At 46.6% G+C, this 22,255-nt stretch overlaps 1 protein-coding gene across 1 annotated transcript in view; it reads left to right on the top strand.

The window, feature by feature from the left end:
* The window catches only part of DOCK2 (dedicator of cytokinesis 2), a 403,039-nt gene that overhangs the window by 330,395 nt on the left and 50,389 nt on the right, over positions 1-22,255 (top strand). Inside the window, exons 31-33 of the mRNA XM_046668606.1 lie at positions 3,426-3,526; positions 3,608-3,666; positions 14,299-14,447. Coding sequence (XP_046524562.1) covers positions 3,426-3,526; positions 3,608-3,666; positions 14,299-14,447 — 309 coding nt within the window. The remainder of the gene's footprint in view (positions 1-3,425; positions 3,527-3,607; positions 3,667-14,298; positions 14,448-22,255) is intronic.

The following is a 22,255-nucleotide window of genomic DNA, read 5'->3' as shown; positions in this document are numbered from 1 at the left end:
CTGCAGAGCCCCATGGGCAGAACGGGCAGGGGCCGTGGGTGAGGTGCCTAGGGGCGCCATTTCTGATCCACTAGGAAAAGGAGACCCTGGGTCTATGGTCTTATGGTCACAAAGACCTTCAAGGAGGGGAACCAAAAGAAAGTCAGGTCCACTCCTAAGTATATACCCAAGAGAACTGAAAACATACATCAACACAAAAACCTGTACACAGATGTTTACAGCAGCATTATTAATAATATCCAAAAAATAGAAACAACCCAAATGTCCGTCAATGGATAAATGGATAAACAAAATGTGGTGTGTCCATATAATGGCACATCATTTGGTGATAAAAAGTAGTAAAATACTCATACATGTGACAACATGGATGAACCTTAAAAACATTAGGTTAAGTGAAAGGAGCCAGACACGAAAGGTCACGTATTTTATGATTTCCTTTCTACGAAATGTCAGAATAGGCAAATCCACAGAGACGGAAAGCAGATTAGTGATTGCCAGGGGCTGGGGGAGGGAGGGAGAGTGGGGAGCCATTGCTGATGGGTAGAAGGTTTCTTTTCAGGGTGATGAAAATGTTGTGAAGTTAGATAGTGGGGATGGTTTTACTGCCTTGTGAATATACTCAAAACCACTGAATTATACAGTTTAAAAAGTGAGTGATATAATATGTCAATCATATCTCAGTTTTAAAAAAAGAAAATCAGGGATGAAGTGACAGAGAAAACACTTTTCTGAAGGACTGAGTCCGGTGGAATAGAAGCCAGCAGGAGGCCCATCTAGACCCGATGTGCCTGTGTGTTCTCAAATGTGTTACGGGGACATTTTTTTTTTAAGGATTTTCTTTTTTTCCTTTTTCTCCCAAAGCCCCCCAGTACATAGTTGTATATTCTTCGTTGTGGGTCCTTCTAGTTGTGGCATGTGGGACACTGCCTCAGCGTGGTTTGATGAGCAGTGCCATGTCCGCGCCCAGGATTCGAACCAACAAAACACTGGGCCGCCTGCAGCAGAGCGCACGAACTTAACCACTCGGCCACGGGGCCAGCCCCAATGGGGACATTTCCAGTATTACTCAGAAGTAATCGTAGTTCCACTTACTTTGTCATATATCTATTTCCTATTGTACCCTGATTACTCTTAGGACATCCCCTAAAATCAGGAACTTCTCACCTTAAAAATAGCCCTTTCCATGTCCTGTGGCTGGGTTTTCCCTTTCCCGGCTTGTTGTTTACTATCCTGGTTTTAAATAGGAATGAATGTGAGCTCTGGGCTTAAGTAGACCGAAGCAGCACATTTTCAGAAACTGCAGCCTGCATGCCACGGAGGAAAGACGGTCTGAAAGGTTGGTCTGTGAGGCCTGACCTGTACCGGGCGTTTGGAAGGGCTGGGTTACCACAGAGACGAAGGGCTGTGGAAGCCTTTGAGGACTTTGAGGAAGGGAGTGACAGGATCCGACTTATTTTAAAAAGATCTTTATTTTAAAAAGACATTTTAAAAAGGCAGTGACGCTGTGGTCTGTGTGGAGAGTTGACTTCACGGGGGCTACATGGCAGGAGGTCGCCTCCCTGCACCCCAGGAGCAGCTTGGTCTTTCAGTTCCGGGAAGATAAAATTTCAAGGAAACTTTATATTTATACATATATTTCCTTTATATAGAGAGAGGAAAGCGTACTCCCTCAGCAGAATGTGAGCTACACAAGGGCAGGGACTACTGTCTGTGCAACCACGGCCCACCCCACACTGTGACAGTGCCTGGCACACAGAAGATGTTCAATAAACATGTGTTAATGTATCCTCAGCCCAAGACAGATCTTGGAGTGTGGAAAGAGCCCTGTCCATCATTCAGAAGGCCTGAGTTCAAGTCCCAGCTCTGCTGTGTAGATAACAAGTTGAGTGACCTTCAGCACAGTACTTAGCCCCTCCAAGCCTCAGTCTCCTCATCTGGAAAATGGGACTAATAAGACTTGTTAGATTTTGAGAGATGAAAAGAAGAATGTGTGGGAAAGTGCCTGATATCACCCTGGGATAGAAATGGAGCGCTTACTTTGCTTCTTTCTGAAACAGGAACCACATGCCCATTTGAACGTATTCTGGGCAGCAGTAATGACATTATTAAGGGTAGAGCTGACTTTTACTTAGTCTTGGCCATCTGAACCTCTGATGAACATCTTTGAGTTCAGGATGAAGGTCTCAATGGCGGGTGATTTCTCTAGCCAGAGTTACCCCTCCTCTTGCCATTCAGTGTTGAGAGGGGGCTGCAAGTCCTTGGGCTTTGTCTAGCAAAGCTGTCCCCCACCTGCTCCTTGCAGGGCCATGGCATCTTGTAATAATTGCCCTTGAGCACCCAAGAAGCCAGGTTATACTATTTGCTTTGGTACCAACGGAATCACTGGAATAATGAAAAGAGCAGTAAGGCTAACAAGTGCGTCAGAGCTCTTACTGACATTCATGCCCTTTAAACACATCATCTCCATCTTTACTGCAGCCCTCTGCAGTGGGTAGAGAGGGTACCCCTTTTGGAGAAGTTTCACTGAGGCTCAACGATGCCTTCGTCTGGGTCTCCATCTCTCAGGTTCTGTATCCAATATCATTATGGCCACCACTGCAGCTAATCTTTTGGGGCACTTGCCACACGCTGAACCCTTTGCCAACTTTGTTTCACCATGAGCCAGTGGAGTGGGTCCTAGTGTTAGTACTTGGATTTAGCACCAACAGATCATGTAAATGTTAAAATTATGACAAGCCTACATATAAACGGGGCCCTCAGTGGTTCCTGAACTTAAATGAGCATCAGAATCACTTGGAGTGTTGTGAACACACAGATTTCTGGAGTCTAATTCAGTATTTGGGTGGGGCCAGAGAATTTGCATTTCTAACAAGTTCCCAGGTGAGGCTGATGCTGCTGGTCTGGGGCCACATTTTAAAACCATCGAGGTAAGGGGAAGGAGAAGGCAAAATATTCTAAGACAGAATGGGTTGCAGGCTGGTCCTCTGAACTGTCGGGTGAATTAGGGAGGATTTCCAGAGAGGCTGAGAATCCCTGAAATACTTCTCTCTCATCACCCTCTAATTCTAGGGCAGAGGAACCAGCTCGCCAGGGCACCCAGCTGAGGCGAGTTATTTGTCTTTCAAAAGACAAAACGAAGCAAAAGAGAACTAAAAAAAAGCAGCCCTGAAATCTTCCTCCTTGCCCAGTCCTGTGGTCAGGGAGGGGACATGGTCAGCGCCTAGAGAAATCCACCCATTGTCCTGCCTTTGGCCGGGATGTTAATTTCAGAGTCAGTGCCAGTTAGAAAATTGCAGTGCACAGAATTAAACTGGTTCTGCCTCTATCTTCTGCCATCTTCATAAATTACTCACGTTACCCAGTATTTAATATGCCTTCCCACTTCAGACCCTCTCCATGACTGTTCTCTATTCTTTCATTTACAGCTGTGGAACAACTATTTTCATCTGGCGGTGGCTTTTATCACTCAGGATTCTCTGCAGCTGGAGCAGTTCTCACACGCCAAATACAACAAAATTCTGAATAAGTAGGTTGCATGTTCGGGTTTCCTGAAGGAGGGTTCATTCTCTGAGGTGGTACCTGAGCAGACATGTTTTGTTCCTCCTAGGTATGGGGACATGAGACGGCTCATTGGCTTCTCCATCCGTGATATGTGGTACAAGCTTGGTGAGTAGGCACATGCATCCAGACAGACGCATCTGCACATGCCAAGCTCCTTCTTGAAGACCATCTGTTGGAGGGCCACGGGGGTTTTAGCAGTGGGAGCTTGAAATAACAGTTTACCACTGTGCGTGCCCCAGGTCCTTAATAAATGCCTGATGAGAGAGGGTGCCCACCCCCAACTCCCACCCCCCGAAAAACTATGGATCTGCTTCTGCTTGATGCCCCTGAGGGGTTAAGAAGTCAAATTGGAATTTACAAGAAGGAGGAAGGGCCGGACTGCTGTGGGAACTCATGTCCTCACACGCATGCTTCCTGCTGATTGGTGGGGCTTTCTGCATCCTGCTTCTCATGTGATGTTGTGATCCACAAAAGACCCTCCAGTCTCATGGGGGAGCATCAGTTCTAGGAAGGATGAGGGTCTTTTGTGACATGATTTAAGCTGGAAGGTGACCCCAGAAGTTACAGGAATCATGTGTGAGCTGAGTGGTACCCATGGGAGGAAGGAAGGGAAGATGGAATCAGGAAGATATTTATTGAGTCTGAGTTAAGGAGATCTTATTTAATCTCACATCACCTCCTGCAAGATGGAAAATTTCCCCCTCCTTTGCATTGATCAGGAAACTCAGAGAGGGAAGTAACTTCCTTGAGATCAAACAGCTGTGTCTCAGAGCTTGATTTTGACTCCACAAGGATAGAGAACACATACCTTGCCCAAGGCCTGAATCCTGCTCCATAAATATGTGCTGAAAGGATGAATGGATGGATGGATTAATGAAGAGCAATGAGTAATGAAGTATTTTCACCTCCAGTTTGTACATCCTCCTCGACTCTTTGCTACCTAATTGCTCTGCCTGGGCTTGGATGTTGACCCTCTTCAGAGGAGGCACTTGCGAGGACTTGCCCATCTCTTGGATTCAACTTAAATTACCTCTCCAGACTTTGCTTCTTGCTTTCCCAGATCTCTGTGTCTTTCAGTCCCCATCTGTTTTCCTGCACAGCAGTTTCTTGCCCTTTCCAGCACGGTCCATTCATTGCAGGGGAGCACAGTGGAGAGACTATCAGTCTGGGTTCTGTGCTTGCTGGCAGCGTTGGACTCGGACTAAGAGCACGTACTGGTGATGAGAGGGCTGTGGATTGGCTCACAAAATCAGAGGGAAAGCTGGGAACCAAGCCTGGAACAGACTGCCATGTCCCTGCCTTGGGCCTTGCCCTGCCGTTTATAAGCTATGAGGTCCAAAGCAAGGGAACTGAGCGACACTGGGCCTAAGCTGGGGAAATAGCACCTTCTTCCAGGGTATTTACGACGATCATAAGAGCAAAACCTGGGAGAGTGAAGCCCCGGGGGGCCACACCCATGTCAGAGTTTTTATTATTGTTTTCATCCTTGCACCATCACAACGGAACCTAATTTTCCTGTTCTGGCTCCTTGATCATCAAAGCCGGGGCTGTATCACTAGGGCCTGAAGGGGAGGGCCCAGGCAGGTGATGCAAATGAACGAAGGGGCTGGGGCATGTTAAACCCACAGAAAGCCATTAAGCAGGGCACTGTCAACTTTTGGGGTTGGATAACGCTTTGTTGTAGGGGCTGCCTGTGAGTTGTAAGATATTAGGCAGTATCCCTGAACTCTACCCACCAGTGGCCAACAGCATCCTCCCTAGTTGTAACAAACAAAAAAATCTCTAGACATTGCCAAATGTCCCTGGGAGGAAGGAGTGCAAAACTACCCCTATCTGAAAACCACTATCGTAAAGAAATACCATCTCTGCCTGTTTTTCTAGAAAAGCAAGCCTTTCTCAGTCTGTTTTTTGTTTCTCCACTTTGGATAAGGACAGGAATATAAGAAATATTTTATGTTTCCTTTACTACTACTCTGTAATAAAAAAAATAAAAAAGCATAGTGCAAGTGGAGGCCCACCTGTAGCCAGCACCTGGCCTCAGGGCCAGGCATGTGGGAGAAGGAGCTGGGCCTGGAACAAAGTGAAGCAGATGTGCCCCCGGCTAAAAGGGGCAGTGGAGGTCCTGCCCTGGTTGATTGCTGTCCTATTAGAATGCAAGGCCTACATTGTCACATCTTCCAGTCTTTCAAAAGAAGCCAGGAAACAGAATTTTTAAATGCATTTTCTAGTTTATGAATATTGATGATAACTAACTGAAAGTTTTGAAAACATTGAATATGCCCAATGAAACCTGGGACCCAATTCAGTTCGCATATGAGTTTGCATTCTTTGCTTTACAATAGCAAAGACTAGATAAAGCGGTGGTGGGCTTCCTTTCCCAGATCTACACCCCAGGCGTTGCCGTTGCCAGAACTGCAAAACAGGGACCTGTGCTTGTTTGTCTCCAGTCCTTCCACACCGCTTGCTCTTTTATGAACGTCCTTCATTTCCGTTGTTTTGCACACAGAAGATTTTATTGAGATATAGACTATGTTTTGGCAGGCTTTCCTGTGCTCCTAATTATGCTGATGAGTGAAAAGATGTTGCTAAATATTCCACCTGCTTAGAATCACAGAACATCAGAGCTGGAAGGGCCCGTTAGAGATCATATTGTCCAGCATCTTTGAAACATTTATTTTTAGCTGAGGACCAATAAAAACAATCTCATGCTCCATAGATAAATTAGAGGAAAGCCGAGCTATTCTAATTGAAGTGGGGTGGGAGGCCCAGGGTCCATTATAACGGCCTGCTCCTGAGCTCCCCATGTAGACCTCTGAGGATTTTCTGGGGAGAAATCCTGAAGCACTTTGGAGAACAGTTTGAAGCTACAGGTCTGATCCAATTCACCATTTTACCAGTGAGGAAACTGAGGTACGGAGAGGTGAAGAGGTGTGTACAGGTTGTATAATGGTTTACAGGCTAATTCAGGACAAACGCCTTGGCCTGAGTGTTTGTCCTGAAGCATCACAGACTCCTTGCTCTTTACAAATACCGGTAGGATAAATGAATGCAATTAAAAGATATACTTGTCAAGGTTTGGGGGTTGCAAGAAAGAGACGCTGACTATGGCTGGCTTAATCTAAGAAGCCACTTATTGGAAGGGCATGGAGAACCAGGCTACAAAGGACAGTCCAGAGCCACCCTAGGATCCGGGGCTGGTGGTGCGAGTTTGCATTCAGGATGTTCCATTCCTGCATCACTCTGCTAAAGATCCAGTCTCCAGGGGAGACTGTTCCATTGGCCTTCCTTAGATGACCTCTCCAGGGATACTCCCTGCAAGCCACTATCCATCGAGGGAGGCAGTTTCCCAAAGTAAAATCCAAGGTGATATTACCAGAAGAAGGCGTTATGGAGAGGTCAGACAAAGCCACAGATGTCCGCTGCAGGAAACGAGGTAAAGGAGACTTTTGCAAAGATGGCCACCCCTCTCACCTTTTGGCCTAGCTCCTGAGAAAGAGGAAAGTATATCAGCATGAAGGGGTTTTCTTGTCGCTCATTAGTTACATGGCTGCCTTCTCCTTGCCTGTCTCCTTCAGGAATAAGAAAACAGAAACAGAATGAATGGATGGTTTCCCATCCCTACTCCACCCTGTGTTCTACCAGATGCTGGTATTAGCATGCTTTCTCCTAACATGCTAATGAGGTTAACCTGCTAATCCAAACCAAGATCAAGTACTGTGTACACTAGGGACTGATGTAGTTAGAACACTGCACTGGGTAATGGTAGGTTTTCAAGTGCAATTCATGGAATATCCAAGACAGAGTGAAACCTAGAGGCTGTCTGTGGCACACGTGGCTGAGTTGCCACACAATAGCCATTCTTTCCATCTTCCTGGCTAACTGAACCATGATTTTTTTTTCATGCTCACAGTTTACTAAGTTAACAATGTCTTGTAGCAGGTGATGGCCATGTGGCCTAGCTCTGTCTGATGAGAATCAGCAGAAACAAACCTGTTTGGGCTCCAGGAAAACATCTTTTCCCAATTAAAACAAGAGGGAGGGGGACAAATTCAATGAGCACCACACAATTTTTGCCCATTGTCTTTCCCCTCTTCTTTTCTGGAAAACAAAAAGACGCCTGGAGGTGCATTAGCCACCTTGGAGTCATGAAGATAAAAGTCACATACTAAGAATAGAGGAGCAGCTCTGGACTGTCTTTTGACTTCTTATTAAAGAAGAAAACTAAAGCAGAGGTTAGCCGTGGTAATCAGATTTCTGTTACATCCCTGATACATCATCTAGTTCAACCCCCCAATTTTGTAGATGAGGTCACTGAGGCCCAGAGAGCATAAGGACGTTCCCAAGGTCAACAACAAATCAATGACCCAGCTGAGGCAAAAGAGCCTGACTCCTGACCTCAAGTCCAATGTTCTTACTAATAATTTTTTTCACAATATGCAAATTATGTTCACAGGGTGTGAAATAGCCAACTGTTTTTCAAAGGCAAGTGATAATGAATAGATCATAATGCATGTTAAGTTTTAAAATTTTGTTTTAATGCCCAAGGTAATCAGGGCATCATCACCATGATCATCCGTATCACTGTCTCCTTCTTCTCATCAGGAAAGACTTGAGCAGCCCTGTGATTATAAGATAGCTAATTGCAAAGCTAATCTCAGGATTGAAGACTATTTAACATTCTTCAGGGAAAAGTCTAGTTGTGTGTGTTTGTGTGTGTGTGCTTTTGTGAGAAAGGGTATGTGCAGGGAGGTCTTAATGGGGAGAAGGACCACATGTGGTTACCGGGACTCAGCCCCTGAAGTGTTAATACCATTTGTGTTTTTGGATCCTGGGACAATGTCAAATGTAATGTTCTTCTCCTGGTAGTGTAGTATCATAACATTTGATTTCTGTTTGGAGTGAAGCAATGCACATTTTGCTAAAATGACTTTACACTTAACCATCTCACATTCACTTGGGTTAACAGTCTTTGTGGGAAGGAAAGACAAATTCCAGTGGCTGTCATCGTGGCCTCTCAAGTGGGGAGGTCACTCCTGGAGGAGATGTGAGAGCAACTGAGCCATTGCTTTTTAAGCATCTATAAAGTGCCCAGCTCAGTACTAAGCTCCAGAGAAGGGTGAGAGAGTTTGGGAAGTGTAAGGCATGATTCTTGTCCTGCCAGGAAGAGCTACCATCTAGTTGGAAGAGTAGAACAAACTGCAAGTTTAAAGAACAAGTTAAGTGCATGTTCTTTACCATGAAATGTGTGGTGGAGACTCAGGAGTTCAGGCATATGGGAGATAAGTAAGGACAATAAAGACAGCTCCATCGGGGGAAACAGCTCTTGAATTAGACCCCAAAGGGTGGCCTATGTCTGGACTGAAAGAAAGAAGGAGAAAGGGCAAGTATTCCAGGGGAGCAATCAGCCTAAGCAAGCATGGCTCCTTAGAGTTGGAGAGAAGCTGCTGGGAAGAAATAGGAAATGGGATTAGAGAGGCATCCATCCTTCCATTCATTTAACAACAAATATCGAGCCCTGTGGCAGGCGGAATAATAGCTCCCCAAAGATGTCCATGTCCTAATCCCCAGAACCTGTATGTATATGTATTACTTTACTGGGGAAAAGGGACTCTTCAGGCGTGATTAAGTTAAGGATTTTGAAGCGGGTAAGAGTATCCCGGACTATCCAGGTGGACCCAGTGCAATTACAGGGTCCTTATAAGTGAAAAAAGGAGTCAGGGGAGTCAGAGAGAGATTTGGAGAAGCTATGATGATGGCTTTGAAGATGGAGGAAGGAGCATGAGCCAAGGGTGGCTTCTAGAAGCTGGAAAAGGGAAAGAAACGGTTTCTTCCTTAGACCCTCCAGAAAGAACTCAGCCCTGCTCACACCTTGATTTTAGCCCAGTGAGACCCAGACTTCTGACCTCCAGAAGTATGAGGCGATACATTTGTTTGTGTTAAGCCACCAAGTTCGTGGTGATTTATAACAGCAGCAACGGGAAACTAAAGCAAGTACCCTATAAAAGCCAGGTACCACGCCGGGGCTGGGGCTACCACTGAAAACAGGGGAGAGAGTCAGCCCTGACCTCATGGACTCGTGACCATTGCATTGAATAGCCACAGACTAATTGAAGAGCTATTTACTTATGGTTGCAAAAGGGAAATGGGTGTACAGCAGAAGCTTAGATCACCCAGAGAATCTGTAAAGGACCCCTGCCTAGTGAGTGAGCCGAAGACCGCCTTGTGGGGAAGAGTGGGGATCCTGAGCTCCAGAGCAGTGCACGCCTGTGGAACCAGAATGCAAGCCGCCTGCTAAATTTAAACACTCTAGTGTCCACATTTTTTTAAAAGTAAAAAGAAACAGATTAATGTTAACAATATATTTTATTTAACCCCATATTCCAAAGTGTTATCATTTTAACATGTAATCAATACAAAACATTACTGAGAGAAGCAACATTTTTTTTTGTTTTCTAGAACTCATGCTTTGAAATCTAGTGGATTTTTTACACTTACAACACATCTGCATTTGGACTGGCCATACTTCAAGCGTTTAAAAGACCCATGTGGCCAGTAGCTTCCGTATTTGGATAGAATGACATTAGAGAATGAGCAGAATTCACTTGCAGGGGTGTGTGGGAATGGGGTCAGGGAGACGGAGGGAAGAGCGTGGTGGGCAGGGGAGGGCTGTGAGCAGGCCCGACGAGGAGGGAGCAGGGTGTCCCAGGGAGTGGGAGGCAGGCCAACAGAGGAAGGCAGGCAGGGGAGAGGGGGAGATACGATATGCAGAGGGAGCATCAGACCAAACCGGCTTGCAGAGCTCCATCCCAAGAGCAACAGAAGGCATGGAAGGTTTCTGTGGATCAACATGATCAGCTTGGAGTTTTTCAAACATTTTTGAGGGCAGATTATACATATTTAGAAGAGATAGAGAAGGGCTTAGAGAGTCATGAATGTCAGCCATGGGAGAGAAGATGAATCCATCTGACCCTCTCCCCATGCCAGCTCTTTAGAGGTAAACAGATAAACTGACAGCCTGAAAAATTCCATGAAATACTCCAGAGGGCTCCATGAGGTTGGACCACGTGCTTTCATGTTGCTTTTTCCAGAACCCAGGCTAGGCGGAGCTTACAGTACTCATCATCTTCATCATCACACTCAGCATCAACACATACTGAGCCCTTCTAAGGAGCCAGGCACCATGTGCAGCCTTTTGTTTACATGAAGTCTTTTAAGCTTCTCAATAATTCTGCCAGGCAGGGATTATTATGTTTTCCATTTTACAGATGAGAGAACAGGCACCACAAAGCCACACGCCCATGGAGTGGCAGTGGTGGGACCTGACCCAGGTTGTTGGGCTGAGATTCTGCAGGGCCTGGAGGACAGCTGGGGCTGGGTATGTTCTGAGTGAGGAGGAGAGAACTGCCTCACTGTCTCAGAGCAGGGCCAGGAGGGAGTTCTTCCAAGCCTCAGACAGAGGAGCAGAGATCGGTGTTCTTTCTTCCCCTTTTGAACTGAATGAGTGATCTTTTCTGATCAGCGAGCTTTATTTCAGAGTCCCCAGGAGGCTTGCAGGACTCTGAAATCCAAGGGCTCATAACTCACCCTCATCCCTGTTCATTTCAGAGTCTGTGCCAGCCTTTAGAGAGATATACTTTTGGCCAGAGTGCCCCTCTGCCTCACATCAGCCTCGTGAAGTCAGTGACCTGCCCAACTTCATTCTCAGCTGAGTTCAACGATTGCCTCCTTCCTCCCACTTTCCCTCCCTCCCTTCCTTCACTCTTTTTCTCTTTTTTGCCTGGTCATCATCTTAGTGCCCTTAGACCCTTCACATTCAATCTTACAGTCTCCTCCTGAGAGATGTGATGGGTGAGGCCATTGTACAGATTAGAAACTGAGGCTGGAGAGCACACACCTAAGCTCTTCTCTGTGATCTCACTGCCACCAGATCCGTTCCCAAAGCCTGTGTAATTCAGCATCTGGATTTATCTGCTGACTTATTGGCACTTTAAAAGCCTTTTCTAATTGGTATCTGTTCCCAGTGAGATTCAGCTTCCAATATATAAAAAAGACCCTCTCACCAATCACCTTCCTTGCCTGTTTTCGAATACAGCAGCTGGTGTGTCTCTTGAATGAAGATTTTTTCTCCAAATGAGTTTGCATTCAATTAGCTACAAATATGTTCTGTGTGTGTGTGTGTGTGTGTATGCATCTATGTGTATAAAAATACACATATGCACACATTTGGATTACTTGAACACAAAATCCAAAGTGTTGAAATTCCATTTTTGATATAAATGAATACAATTTCTTTATGGAGCACTGTAAGTGCCATTGAGATCACACTATATTTAAAGATCAGCATCTCTCTCTCCTCTTTCCCTGTTCTTCCAAAAATCTCTCCAACTGACTGCATAGAATGCAGGTCAAAAGTATATAAGAAATCCCTGGTCTACGGCATGTCTGTTCTTTATTTTAAACTGTCTTAAATATACCCTTATCATACCCAATGCCCTCCAGAAATCTAAAGGCCTTTGTTGCATAAGCAATTTCTCCATTCCTTGGTGGCTTATCTGACAGTTTTCCATTTACCTTCTACTTATTATTGCACTCAACTTTGAATTTTAAAACCCCTCTGTGGGTTTAAAGGATCTTGAAGGATGAAATCAGAAGCCTAGATTAGCAATTACTATAAACCTTCAAGAAAGTAAGATTTTTTTTTTCTATTTGGGCCAAAGCAAAGACTTGAGGCTCAAGTGTAATCCAGCTTCATCACATAATGAAGCTGATATCCTGGAGAAATGTCTTTATATTTCACTCGACTCTCTGCCTGACTTCACCATTTCATTCTCACTAACTGAAGATATTCCTAGGATGATGCCCTTTTTTATCTGAATTCTGGGGAAATACTCCAACATTAAGCTTCATTTAGCCTGAATGAAAATCATTTTCTTGCTGCCCTCCCTCTTGGCTCCTTTCCTCAGCTTTAATCAAAAGCAGCAGTGCCAGGCTATACACCATACCACCTGAGTTTCCCCACCTCTGGGAGCTCTCTGCCCCAGGCGAGGACCACCAATATTCAACCTGACAATGGAAAAAACTAAGGTGGGCTTCTTGGGCTCGGAAACTCAGGAGGAGAAAGAGGCAGCTGCTGATGAACACCTGGGCGTCAGCTTCAATGACAGGGTTGCTTGGAGGTGCTTGCCCTTACTCCCCAGGAAATCCCTTTGTTCCTAATGCCCCTCTTCTGCCTCTGCTCTGCTACATCTCATGTGTGGATTCTGCAAAGTCTGTTCAGTTCTGCTCAACAAGCCTGCCCTGCATGATTTGTTTTGGCCAAACACCACCACAGTAATAGCTAACACTACATAAAGTGTGCCACATGCCAAGCTCTGTCCTGGGCACTTGACAAATAAATAATGCCTTTATTTTTCACAACAACCCTATGAAATAAATACTATTATTCTCCCATGTTACAGATTAAGACACGGAGGCCTCAAGAGGTGAGATCAACTTGCCCAACACCACATAGCCAGTTGATGGTAGAGTCAGCTTACAAATTCAGTCAATCTAGCTCCAGAATCAGTGCCCTTAACCACTAGGCAACTACCATGCCCCTGGGTCCTGATTCTTCCAGGGTTTGTGCTAGGTACACACAGGCATATTTTCACATGGTCTTCTCAACAGGTAAGTATTGCTATTGCGTTTTTATAAGACACGTATCCAACTCATATAGCTAGTGAGTGTAAGAGCTAGACAAATTTATCTCCTTATTCGACAGACATTTTTTTTGGCATCTAATGTGTTCTGTTCTCAGAGCTACAGATATAATAGTGAGAACAGACATGGTCTTTACTCTCACAAAGCTCTCAGTCAGGGAGGCAGACATTTATCAAGTGATTCCACAAATAAAGACATTGTCGCAGAGTTGGATGAGAAGATGGAACATGAGAAGCCAGTGCAGGGCCTCTGACCTCGCTGGGGTGGGGTGAGCACGTGGTGGGGCTTTTCTCAGCACATCCACCCAGTGGGACTCATCCAGGGGAAGCCAGGTGGTAAAGGGAGGTGTCGGGGAACAGGCAGGGAAAAATATTGTCAACAAAGGAACAGTGTGTGCACAGGCTTGGTGGTGGAGGAAGCAAGGTGAGTTTGTGACAGTGGAGCCAGGCCAGCATGGCCAGAATGCTGAAAGTGAGGGCAGGGGGCACAGGCATGCCTGGAAATGAGGCAGAAGAAGTGAGAAGTTGTAGTTCATCTGCCCTCGGTGGTGTTTTAACCCTCACTATTCCATCGACCATACTATAATAGCAGATTCTTAGCAGCAAATTTTGCTTTTCTTGTTTCATGAAACAGTTGGTAAAAGCAATTTTTCCCAATCTCAGAAACATGGTTGTGTTGCAGACAGGCATAATTTCAAATATCCCTGTGATTTACCATCAGCAACATATTCCATCAGGGCCCTATTTGCAAAGGAGGTGGTGCAACCGAAAACCGTTGTAAACAGTGACGTGCTTTACACTCGCCCGTGTTATTATCCTTAATAACAGAGCTCGTTTGGGATGATGCATGCATCTCCTCCAGGTGGTAATGTGCGTAAAGTGTTCAAAATGGTGCCCGGCTCCTGGTAAACAACCGGATGAATGTTAACTATTGTTTTAACTATCCTGCCTCCCTTTTTTCTTTCCTGAGGCTTGGTCTGAGGAGGACCTGTGCATCAGGAAAACTGTTTTATGTGTCTGTGTCCCTCTTCTCTTTCAGGCCAGAACAAAATCTGCTTCATCCCTGGCATGGTGGGACCTATATTAGAGATGACACTTATCCCTGAGGCTGAGCTCCGGAAAGCCACCATACCAATCTTCTTCGACATGATGCTGTGTGAATATCAAAGGAGTGGCGATTTCAAAAAGGTAAAAAATGAGGCTGGAAACTCATGCCAGCATCCCTAATCCCCAGCCCATTTCCTCATAATGATATCCTCGTTCCATCTGCCCAGGCTTCATTCAGAGGCTTGAGGGTAGGCTGGGGACGTTTATTCATGTGCCCGGAATGAGCTGGCAGATCGGATTTGGTCAGTATTCTATCACGTTTTCCTGCCCGAGGCCAAGATTTAAATGCACTTTCCTGCCGTGTATCAGCTGGGTCCCTTTATCAATAGTATGAGAATCCTAGTTCTCTCCCTGAGAGTTGCCTCAAGGAGTGTCTGCAGGCCTACCCCTCCTGCCCAATCTCGGGCCCACCTCTGTCCAGCACTTGCTTTTCTGGGATCACTTGGAAGATCTGTGCTGTCTGGAAAGAGCTGACCCTACCACCTATGCAAGTTGACAGCAAGGGGAGTTAGAAGCCAGCTGCTCAGGAGGGACCTGTGGGTCTGCCGCTTTCCCCAGCGGGCAGGGAGGGAGCAACGCGTGTAAACCTCGAGGATCATTGGCCAAGTATTTTCATTGAAAATCCCATCAAACTTGAAGGATGAGGACCATTTTATGGGCCCAGTCACTCCAGAAGCCTTTGAGAGTGGAATAAGCACCCATTTCCACGCTAGGCTCTGGCAATGTTCAGTAGTTTCCCCCAGCTTAGGGAGGTTGGTCGTTCTGTCCTGCCGCTGAGGCTGCCTTAACAGTTCCTCAGACCTCGCCCTCCTGTCCTCTCTGCCCGCTTCTCACCTCGTTTTACCCCTAACTCAGCTCCCCGCCTCGCCCCCTCGCATTTCTGCCTCTCATTCTGTACCATAGCCTGCTCCAGCACTTAAAAGGCAGCAGATTCCAAATAGCTTTTCCTTAAAATTCTCAGGGATTTTACCCCTCCCTTGCTCGTTTCTCTAATCCTCACCCAGTGGAGTCCAAACCCTTCCGCCTGCATTCAGGGCCCTCCTAGCTCTGGCCTTCAGTCAAACTATTTAGCCAGTTTCTCCAGCTCTTTCCCACACCTCACCTATTCTTCAGACATCCCCGCAGCTTACCTGAATTGTGTGGCTTTGGTGAGTGTCTTCCTTCAGGCCTTTCCTCTTCTGCTGCTTCTCTGCCGCGTTCACAGTCCTGTGTGCCAACACCTTCTAAACTCCTACTGATCCTGCAAAACCCATCCCAATGCTATGTCCTTTAAGAGGTCTTTGCCGTCTATTCCTATGTCATTTGATCTGTGTGAGGTATGATTATTATATACTGCCTTGCATTATACTCACTTCTGTGCATTTTCCTGTCTTCTTCATCCTCATCTAATAAAAGTGACACTGATGACAATGACAACAATGACTGCCTTTAACAATGTGTATACTGTGTGCCAGGCACTATAAGCATTTTCCATTCATTAGTTCATGTATTCTTTTTTATTACAACCCTGTGAGGTAGGTAGCATTATCATCCCCATTTTAAAGATGGAAACACTGAGGCTTAGAGAGGTGAAATCGCACATCAAGAAAGAGGCAGAGCAGAGGCTGCAACACACAGGTCATGATGATTCTAAACCTATGTTTTGCCCACTTCACCATCCAGCCACCAGTATGGTCACAGTAAATGTTGACGGAATGAAAGAATGAATGGCATCCTCTAAAGCATGCTTTCTCAGAATATGTTCCATGGACCACTAACCCCACCAGATGCTCTAGGGGGAAGGGTTTCCAGGTTAAGTACCTTGGGAAGCCACTGTGTATCATAACCCTTGGAGATTTTCAGTGCACATTAACATAGTCGAGGCAGTTTATTGAGAGGTCCCACAATAAACAGACCTGTTTAATTTCCCAAATGTATTTGTGCAAGAAATGTCTGTTGGACTCACCATTCTGCCAATCACTTTGGAAAATTTTGTTCTGAGAGGAAAAAGAGATTAGTTGGCTGTGATTATACCACTGTGATAGGGTCCTCTCCTCACTCAGCAGTTAGCAGGGGCTCTCTAGTCCCAGAAAGGCCAGTGACTAGCTGCCTCTTCTGCAAGGAGCCTGTGGGGGAAAAAAAAAAAAAAAAGGCTGAGGGGTTCACATGGAGAAAGAAACCATATCCAACCAACTGGGATGGAGAAAAGTGGAAGGTGAAACCCTGGGCTGAGTGTTGGAAAGCAGTTTGGAATCTGCTGCCTTTTAAGGAGGAAGCGAAATCTGTGAAGCTTGGGGACACGTAAAGGGCACACAATATGAGATGAAGGGTGTCCTGCTTACCCTTGGATCAGCACTCCCTCCGAAGGTGTGGGCACCAGCTGGCTTAGAAAATGCCCTGGGAACAGGTGTGCAAAAGAAATTCTCCAAGTACCTGATGGTCATCAAGAGAGGTGAGCCCAGTCATTTCTGGACCACGACCTGACAGTTGTGTTTGGTGGCCTCATGTCTTCAGAGGCTTGCCTGGAGTGTGACTTTACTGTCCTGTAGGATTTCCTTATTGCAACATCCCTCTGACATGCACCCACCTATTTTCCATGAATGAGGTCTTCCTTGAGCTCCTCACCCTAGGTATGTGTTCACTGTCAGTATGTTCCTACAGTTGCTTATCTTCATTTCTCTCTTATCAAAAGAGGCAGGACAATCAGCTCAACTAATGGGGCAGCTTCCCATGTGAAACCCAGCTGGCGTGCTTGGTGTGTGCTCAGCCGTGGGATGAGCAGACCCAGGTGTGGCTATATGGTTCAGAGTAGTCAGCCAAGGAAGGTGTCCCAGGAAATGGAGGAGGCAAGGCCCCCATGATCCCCAAGCAGCCCTGATGGCTGGATCCAGAGTGAACCCCAGAACTGGGGTCTGAAATCCAGGGGGCCTTGTGTGCACACTGGCATTAGTGTGTGATGCCAAACTAATCAGCAAAGAGAAGAACCAGGTGCCCGGAAGATGACAGAGTTCTCTTCTAAACTTTGAGTTTCTTAAAGGAATAGCAGAGCCAAGAGGAAAATGAGCAGAGCCTTTGCGCCCAGCTCACACCAGGCCCCATGGCCTGATGCCCAGTGTCAGGCAGTTCGTTTGCTGTCAGTCCTTTGCTTGGGCTCTTCCTTTGATTTCTTCACTTGAAAAGACCCTAGTCATCCTTCAGCTGAGGCCTCATGTTTTGGAAAAGCCTTTCCTGATCCTGGAGCAGTGGTTCATCTGGTGGCAAGTCACAGATGTGCTCAAGCAGGATGTGCATGGGCTGGAACTGGGACATGGAGGGGTTCGACTCTGAGGGGCTCAGGGATGGGGGTAGGGAGGACGAGGCTCCAGGGTAATCTTTCTTTCTGCTCTGAGTTTCTTTTGCAGCCTCATTGCCAGATCTCCCTGTCTCCTCCTCTAGCCTGAATTAGGGAGCTAATGCGTTTGGCTGATAACCTTTACCCCCAATGATACCACACTTCCCCTCAGACAATCTCAGGGTCCCTGTCCTTGCCTAGGACTGCATGCCCCATCCCTAGTACACTCCACCATTCCTTTGGTGGGGCTGTGGACAGGGTGGTTTCAGTAAGAGGGGCCTTGGGTTGGCCACACTGTGGCTGGCATGGCCATGCCCCAGTCAGGGTGAAATGCCTCTTTTCCTGCCTGCATGGGGCGTAGGCATATCACTTGTCTCATACAGCATGATGATCTGCTATCTTCATCATAGGTCTGTCCCCATGAGGAGACTATGAGATCTTTCAGGGCCAAAGTCAGTCTCCCAGCACCTGTCAGTGCCTGACATGAAAGTTATGTATACCATGTCAACACTCCCAGGATGAATGGAGGCATTTCGATCCCCATCCCACCGCATTTCAGGGGAATAGCCTCAGCATAGAGAGGAACATTCCAGCGAATGTTTTTATAGTGTAGGGTAATGAGGGGGCCTGACCACTGCTTGAGTAGTCCCCTGGGCCTGGGTAGACTGGCTGTCTTGCTGACCCATTCTTTGTGGAGGGGAGGAGCTGTGGGCTTTCTGGATGAAGTTAGTGGGGAGGGGTAGGTGTCCTGGGGCATAGAGACTAAGGAGAGCTGCTACCTATGATGCAGAGGGTAGAACAGGCCTGGGTGCTCCCATCATCCTGAGGGTCTGAACCCGCAACAGGCAGGAGGTCCCAGAGAGAACCCCTCTCTCAAAGAAAAAGAGGTAAGGGCATTGGACAGCAGCATCTATAACGTCCCTGGAACACAGCAGGAGCTCGATAATTGCTTGTTGAATGAATTAACTGGCAGAGATATCAGTTTGGCAGATTCCACTGAGACTAAGTCTTGGCATGGAGTAAGTTGGTGCTTCAGATGGCTTAGAACATAATGTGGAAAAAAGCAAATCAGTTCGGTAAATATGTACTGAGCACCTACTGTCTTTTGGACACTGTGCTTTGGAGTCAGACTTGCTGCTTATAAACAGAAGAAATTTGCGTAAGTTATTTAACCTCTCTCAGCCTCAGTTTCTCTATCTGTAAAATGGATATCATAATGCCATTATAGGTTCCCAAACCTGAGTTCCATGGGGGATGAACTGGAGCAGGCAGAGAAGAGATAACTCAAAGAAAATTAGGAAGCTAGACTGACTCCCCCAGGCATCCCTTCTCATGTGAGATTGCCTTCTCCAGCTTCCTCCAAAGTCTGCCACTGCCCACCTCAGGACAACCTGCATTTCCTTAACGAAGGAGGCCAAAGACTGCCTTACAGGTGTCGGTTTCATTCTTGTTATCTCTCTGCCCTCCTGGCCTTTCACACCATCTCTGCCCCTCCCAGGTCAAAGTCAGCACCATCCATTTGAGGAAGAGCTCTTGTTCCCTAGATTTTACTTCGTCAGGGTTCTAGGCAAACAAGATGATGAAAACAGCCAGGGCCTTCTAACGCAGACAGGAAAGGCAGCAGAAGCGGTGCAGGGAGGGCTTGATGCAGGTGGGAGGCCCAGGTGAGGCCATTCTGATGGAAGGGGCAGGCCCACTAGGTCTGGGCTCCTGGAGTCCACGCTGCTTTTCCTGAGTAGAGCTTCTCGAGATCCATATCAAGTCTCTGTAGCATCTGACTTCTGTGAATGAAACCCATGGATGCTCCTTTACAACCATCTACCTCGCAGGGGTGGGGTGGAGTCAGCGATGTGATGCAGTCGTGTAGCTGCAGATGAAAATGAAATTAATTTGGAGAAGCTGGAGCTTTGTCCTAAGCTCTGCATAGTGCCAACGTTGGGGGTATGGCCTGTCACAGTGACATGGCATAGTATATGTTTGGGAGCATATGGTGGACCCTTGGGCCTACCTAGGTCAAGTTCATCCATCCTTTGAAACCCAAGACAAAGGTCCTCCTTTGCCTCAGTTTCGTCATTTGTAAAATGGGGATGATGATATCCGTTTCCCTTGGCTGTCGTGAAGATTAAATGAGATTGCGATGCCAATGATGAGGACAGTATCGACAATGCCATGATGATAATTGCTAACCATTACTGAGCACTTACCATGAACCAGGCACCCTGCAAGGCCTTTCACATGTGTTTTCCCATTAACTTCTCCCAGCGCCACTATAAAGCAGGTGCTGTTTTAGATCTCTATTCAATAGGTGAGAAAACTGAGCCTCAGCAAGGCTTATTAACTTGCCGAAGGTCACATGGTGGGGGAAAAAAATCAAAGCAGGACTCAAACCAAACCTGTTTGACGCCAAAGGCTGTGGTCACAGCCACTCCTGAGCCCAGCGCCTGCCCAGGAGCAGGAAGGGCCAGTCTGCCCTGGGCTACGCTTGACTGAGGCCTTCACTCTCCAGCCCACCCCGAGGGCTCAGGCGTGGCGAGGCATCAGCCAGCTCTGCACATCCCCTGGCACCCTGTAATTTCCCTCCCCGCAGCTCTTTTGTGACCCTGAGACAAGTAGTTATTTACCCCGTCCGCTTCTCTGCTCCAAAGGAAAGTTCCTCTTGCAAGGAGGAATCGTGCCAGCATTCACCACTGAACAGCTCAGACAGGAAGCAATGCTAGTTTCTCCCCCAGCGCTGCTTTCCAGTAACATTCAGCAGTGATAACAACATCCGCCGTAATCATAAGTAGATGAGCAAACCCAGGGCGTGCTTTATGTATATAATCTCCTCCAGGCCCCCAACTACCCCTTGCTGTTGGTACCACTATTATGCCTATTATATTGATAGGGGATCCACAAACTATGGCCCACAGGCCACATCTGTCCTGCCACTTGTCTTTGTAAATAAAGTTTTATTGGAATACAGCCATGCCAATTTGTTTATGTGTTATCTTTGGCTGCTTTTGTGCTACAACAGCAGAGTTGAGTCACTACAGAGACTGTCTGACCCCAAAGCCTAACATATTTACTCCGTGGCCCTTTACAGAAAGTGTTTGCTGACCCCTGATGGAAACTATGAAACTGAGGGTTAGGAGGACCTACTCGCTTTCCCAAGATGGTGGAGGGAACAGAGCAGACATTGAAAGCCAGACAGTCTTGCATCAGAGCCCACTCTCGTAGTCCCTGGGCATATTTCTTCCTGCCCGAGGCTTGGCACAGTAGACATCTCTAACTATGATAGCCCCCAAGCCCCGACTGTGGATGATACTCACATGTACAACATGCATCCTATAAGGGGTGTGGTTCATGTGCAGACTGGCAGCCAGACCCTCACTGGGTTGGCCCCCAGCTAGGTCTCTGTTCTTCCTTTCTTTCTTGAACTCTGCTCCAGCTGAACTGCTGTCCTCATTTTTCTCCATATTCCCACCTCCACACCTCTGCTCACTCCATTCCTCCCACCCTTTTCATATTTATCACAATCCTACCCATCTTCCAGGCCTTATGTATCTCCTTCCATAAAACTTAACTGTGGAAACTCACAAGCCATTCTTTCTCATTTATGTTGTATCAGCACAAGCTTCTGGTCCTTTCCTTCGGCCCTCAGCACACAAAAGTAAGAGAACAATAGCACCACAGGTGATATGTGAACCAGGGTCAAAGTGAATCTGGTCCCTGCCTTTCATCACCTAGAGATTCCAACTAACTAGACTGGGCTTGATCCTTTGTGCGCTGGAAAGAGTGCCAAAGATCTCTGCCATTCATCTGAGATTTAGACAAGCCACTTAAACTCTCTGAGCCTCTACTTCTGCAACTGTGATAATAACTGACACTTCCTGAGACTGATGCCAAGCAGGGGCTGGCTGCTGTTCATGCATTATCACACTTAAAGGCAATCCTTGACCTCCAGACCTCATGGAGTGACTGTGAGGACTGAGTGGGAAGAGGCTGGGTTAGGAGCCATGAGTACCCAAGGGCTCCCTTGACCTTGGTGACCTTCACCAAGGGTCCCCTTCCATTCTCCAGGTGCCAGTTTCTTATTTAGTGGTAAAATGTGGTGGTGGGGGTGGGGGGGCAGTGGACTGCATGATTTGGATAGACTCATCAGAGCATGATATTAAAACAGTACAAACCACTTTACATTACAGACATAGTATGGCCCTTCAAAATGTTGAATAAGTCATGAACTCAACTGAGTGAGATGTTCTTGACATTGAAAATAGGAAGATATAACACTCTCTGGCTTCAGTGTCATAAGATTTGGTAGAACTGTAGGTACACATTTACTTTCACTTACAAAGTCTGATCTCTGACCATTAAGTTGTCACCACTCGATCTCCGAGGCATCAGCTCATTAAATATGACAGCTTCAGGTATGGCTGGATTCAGGGCCTCAAAAATGGCATCAAGTTTCAGTCTGTTTTCATCTCCTCCTCTCTGCTTTCCTCTGTACTGGCGTCATTCTCAGGGAGGCTCTTTCACTGTGGCCATCTCCAGCAGCCTCAGGCTTACAATCTTCCATCTTCAAATTGAGCCAAAAGACCCT

Source organism: Equus quagga, chromosome 7 (assembly GCF_021613505.1).
Source record: "Equus quagga isolate Etosha38 chromosome 7, UCLA_HA_Equagga_1.0, whole genome shotgun sequence".
NCBI classification, from domain to species: domain Eukaryota; kingdom Metazoa; phylum Chordata; class Mammalia; order Perissodactyla; family Equidae; genus Equus; species Equus quagga.
Note: the sequence above shows the minus strand (reverse complement) of the source record. Positions and strands in the feature narration are given on the sequence as shown.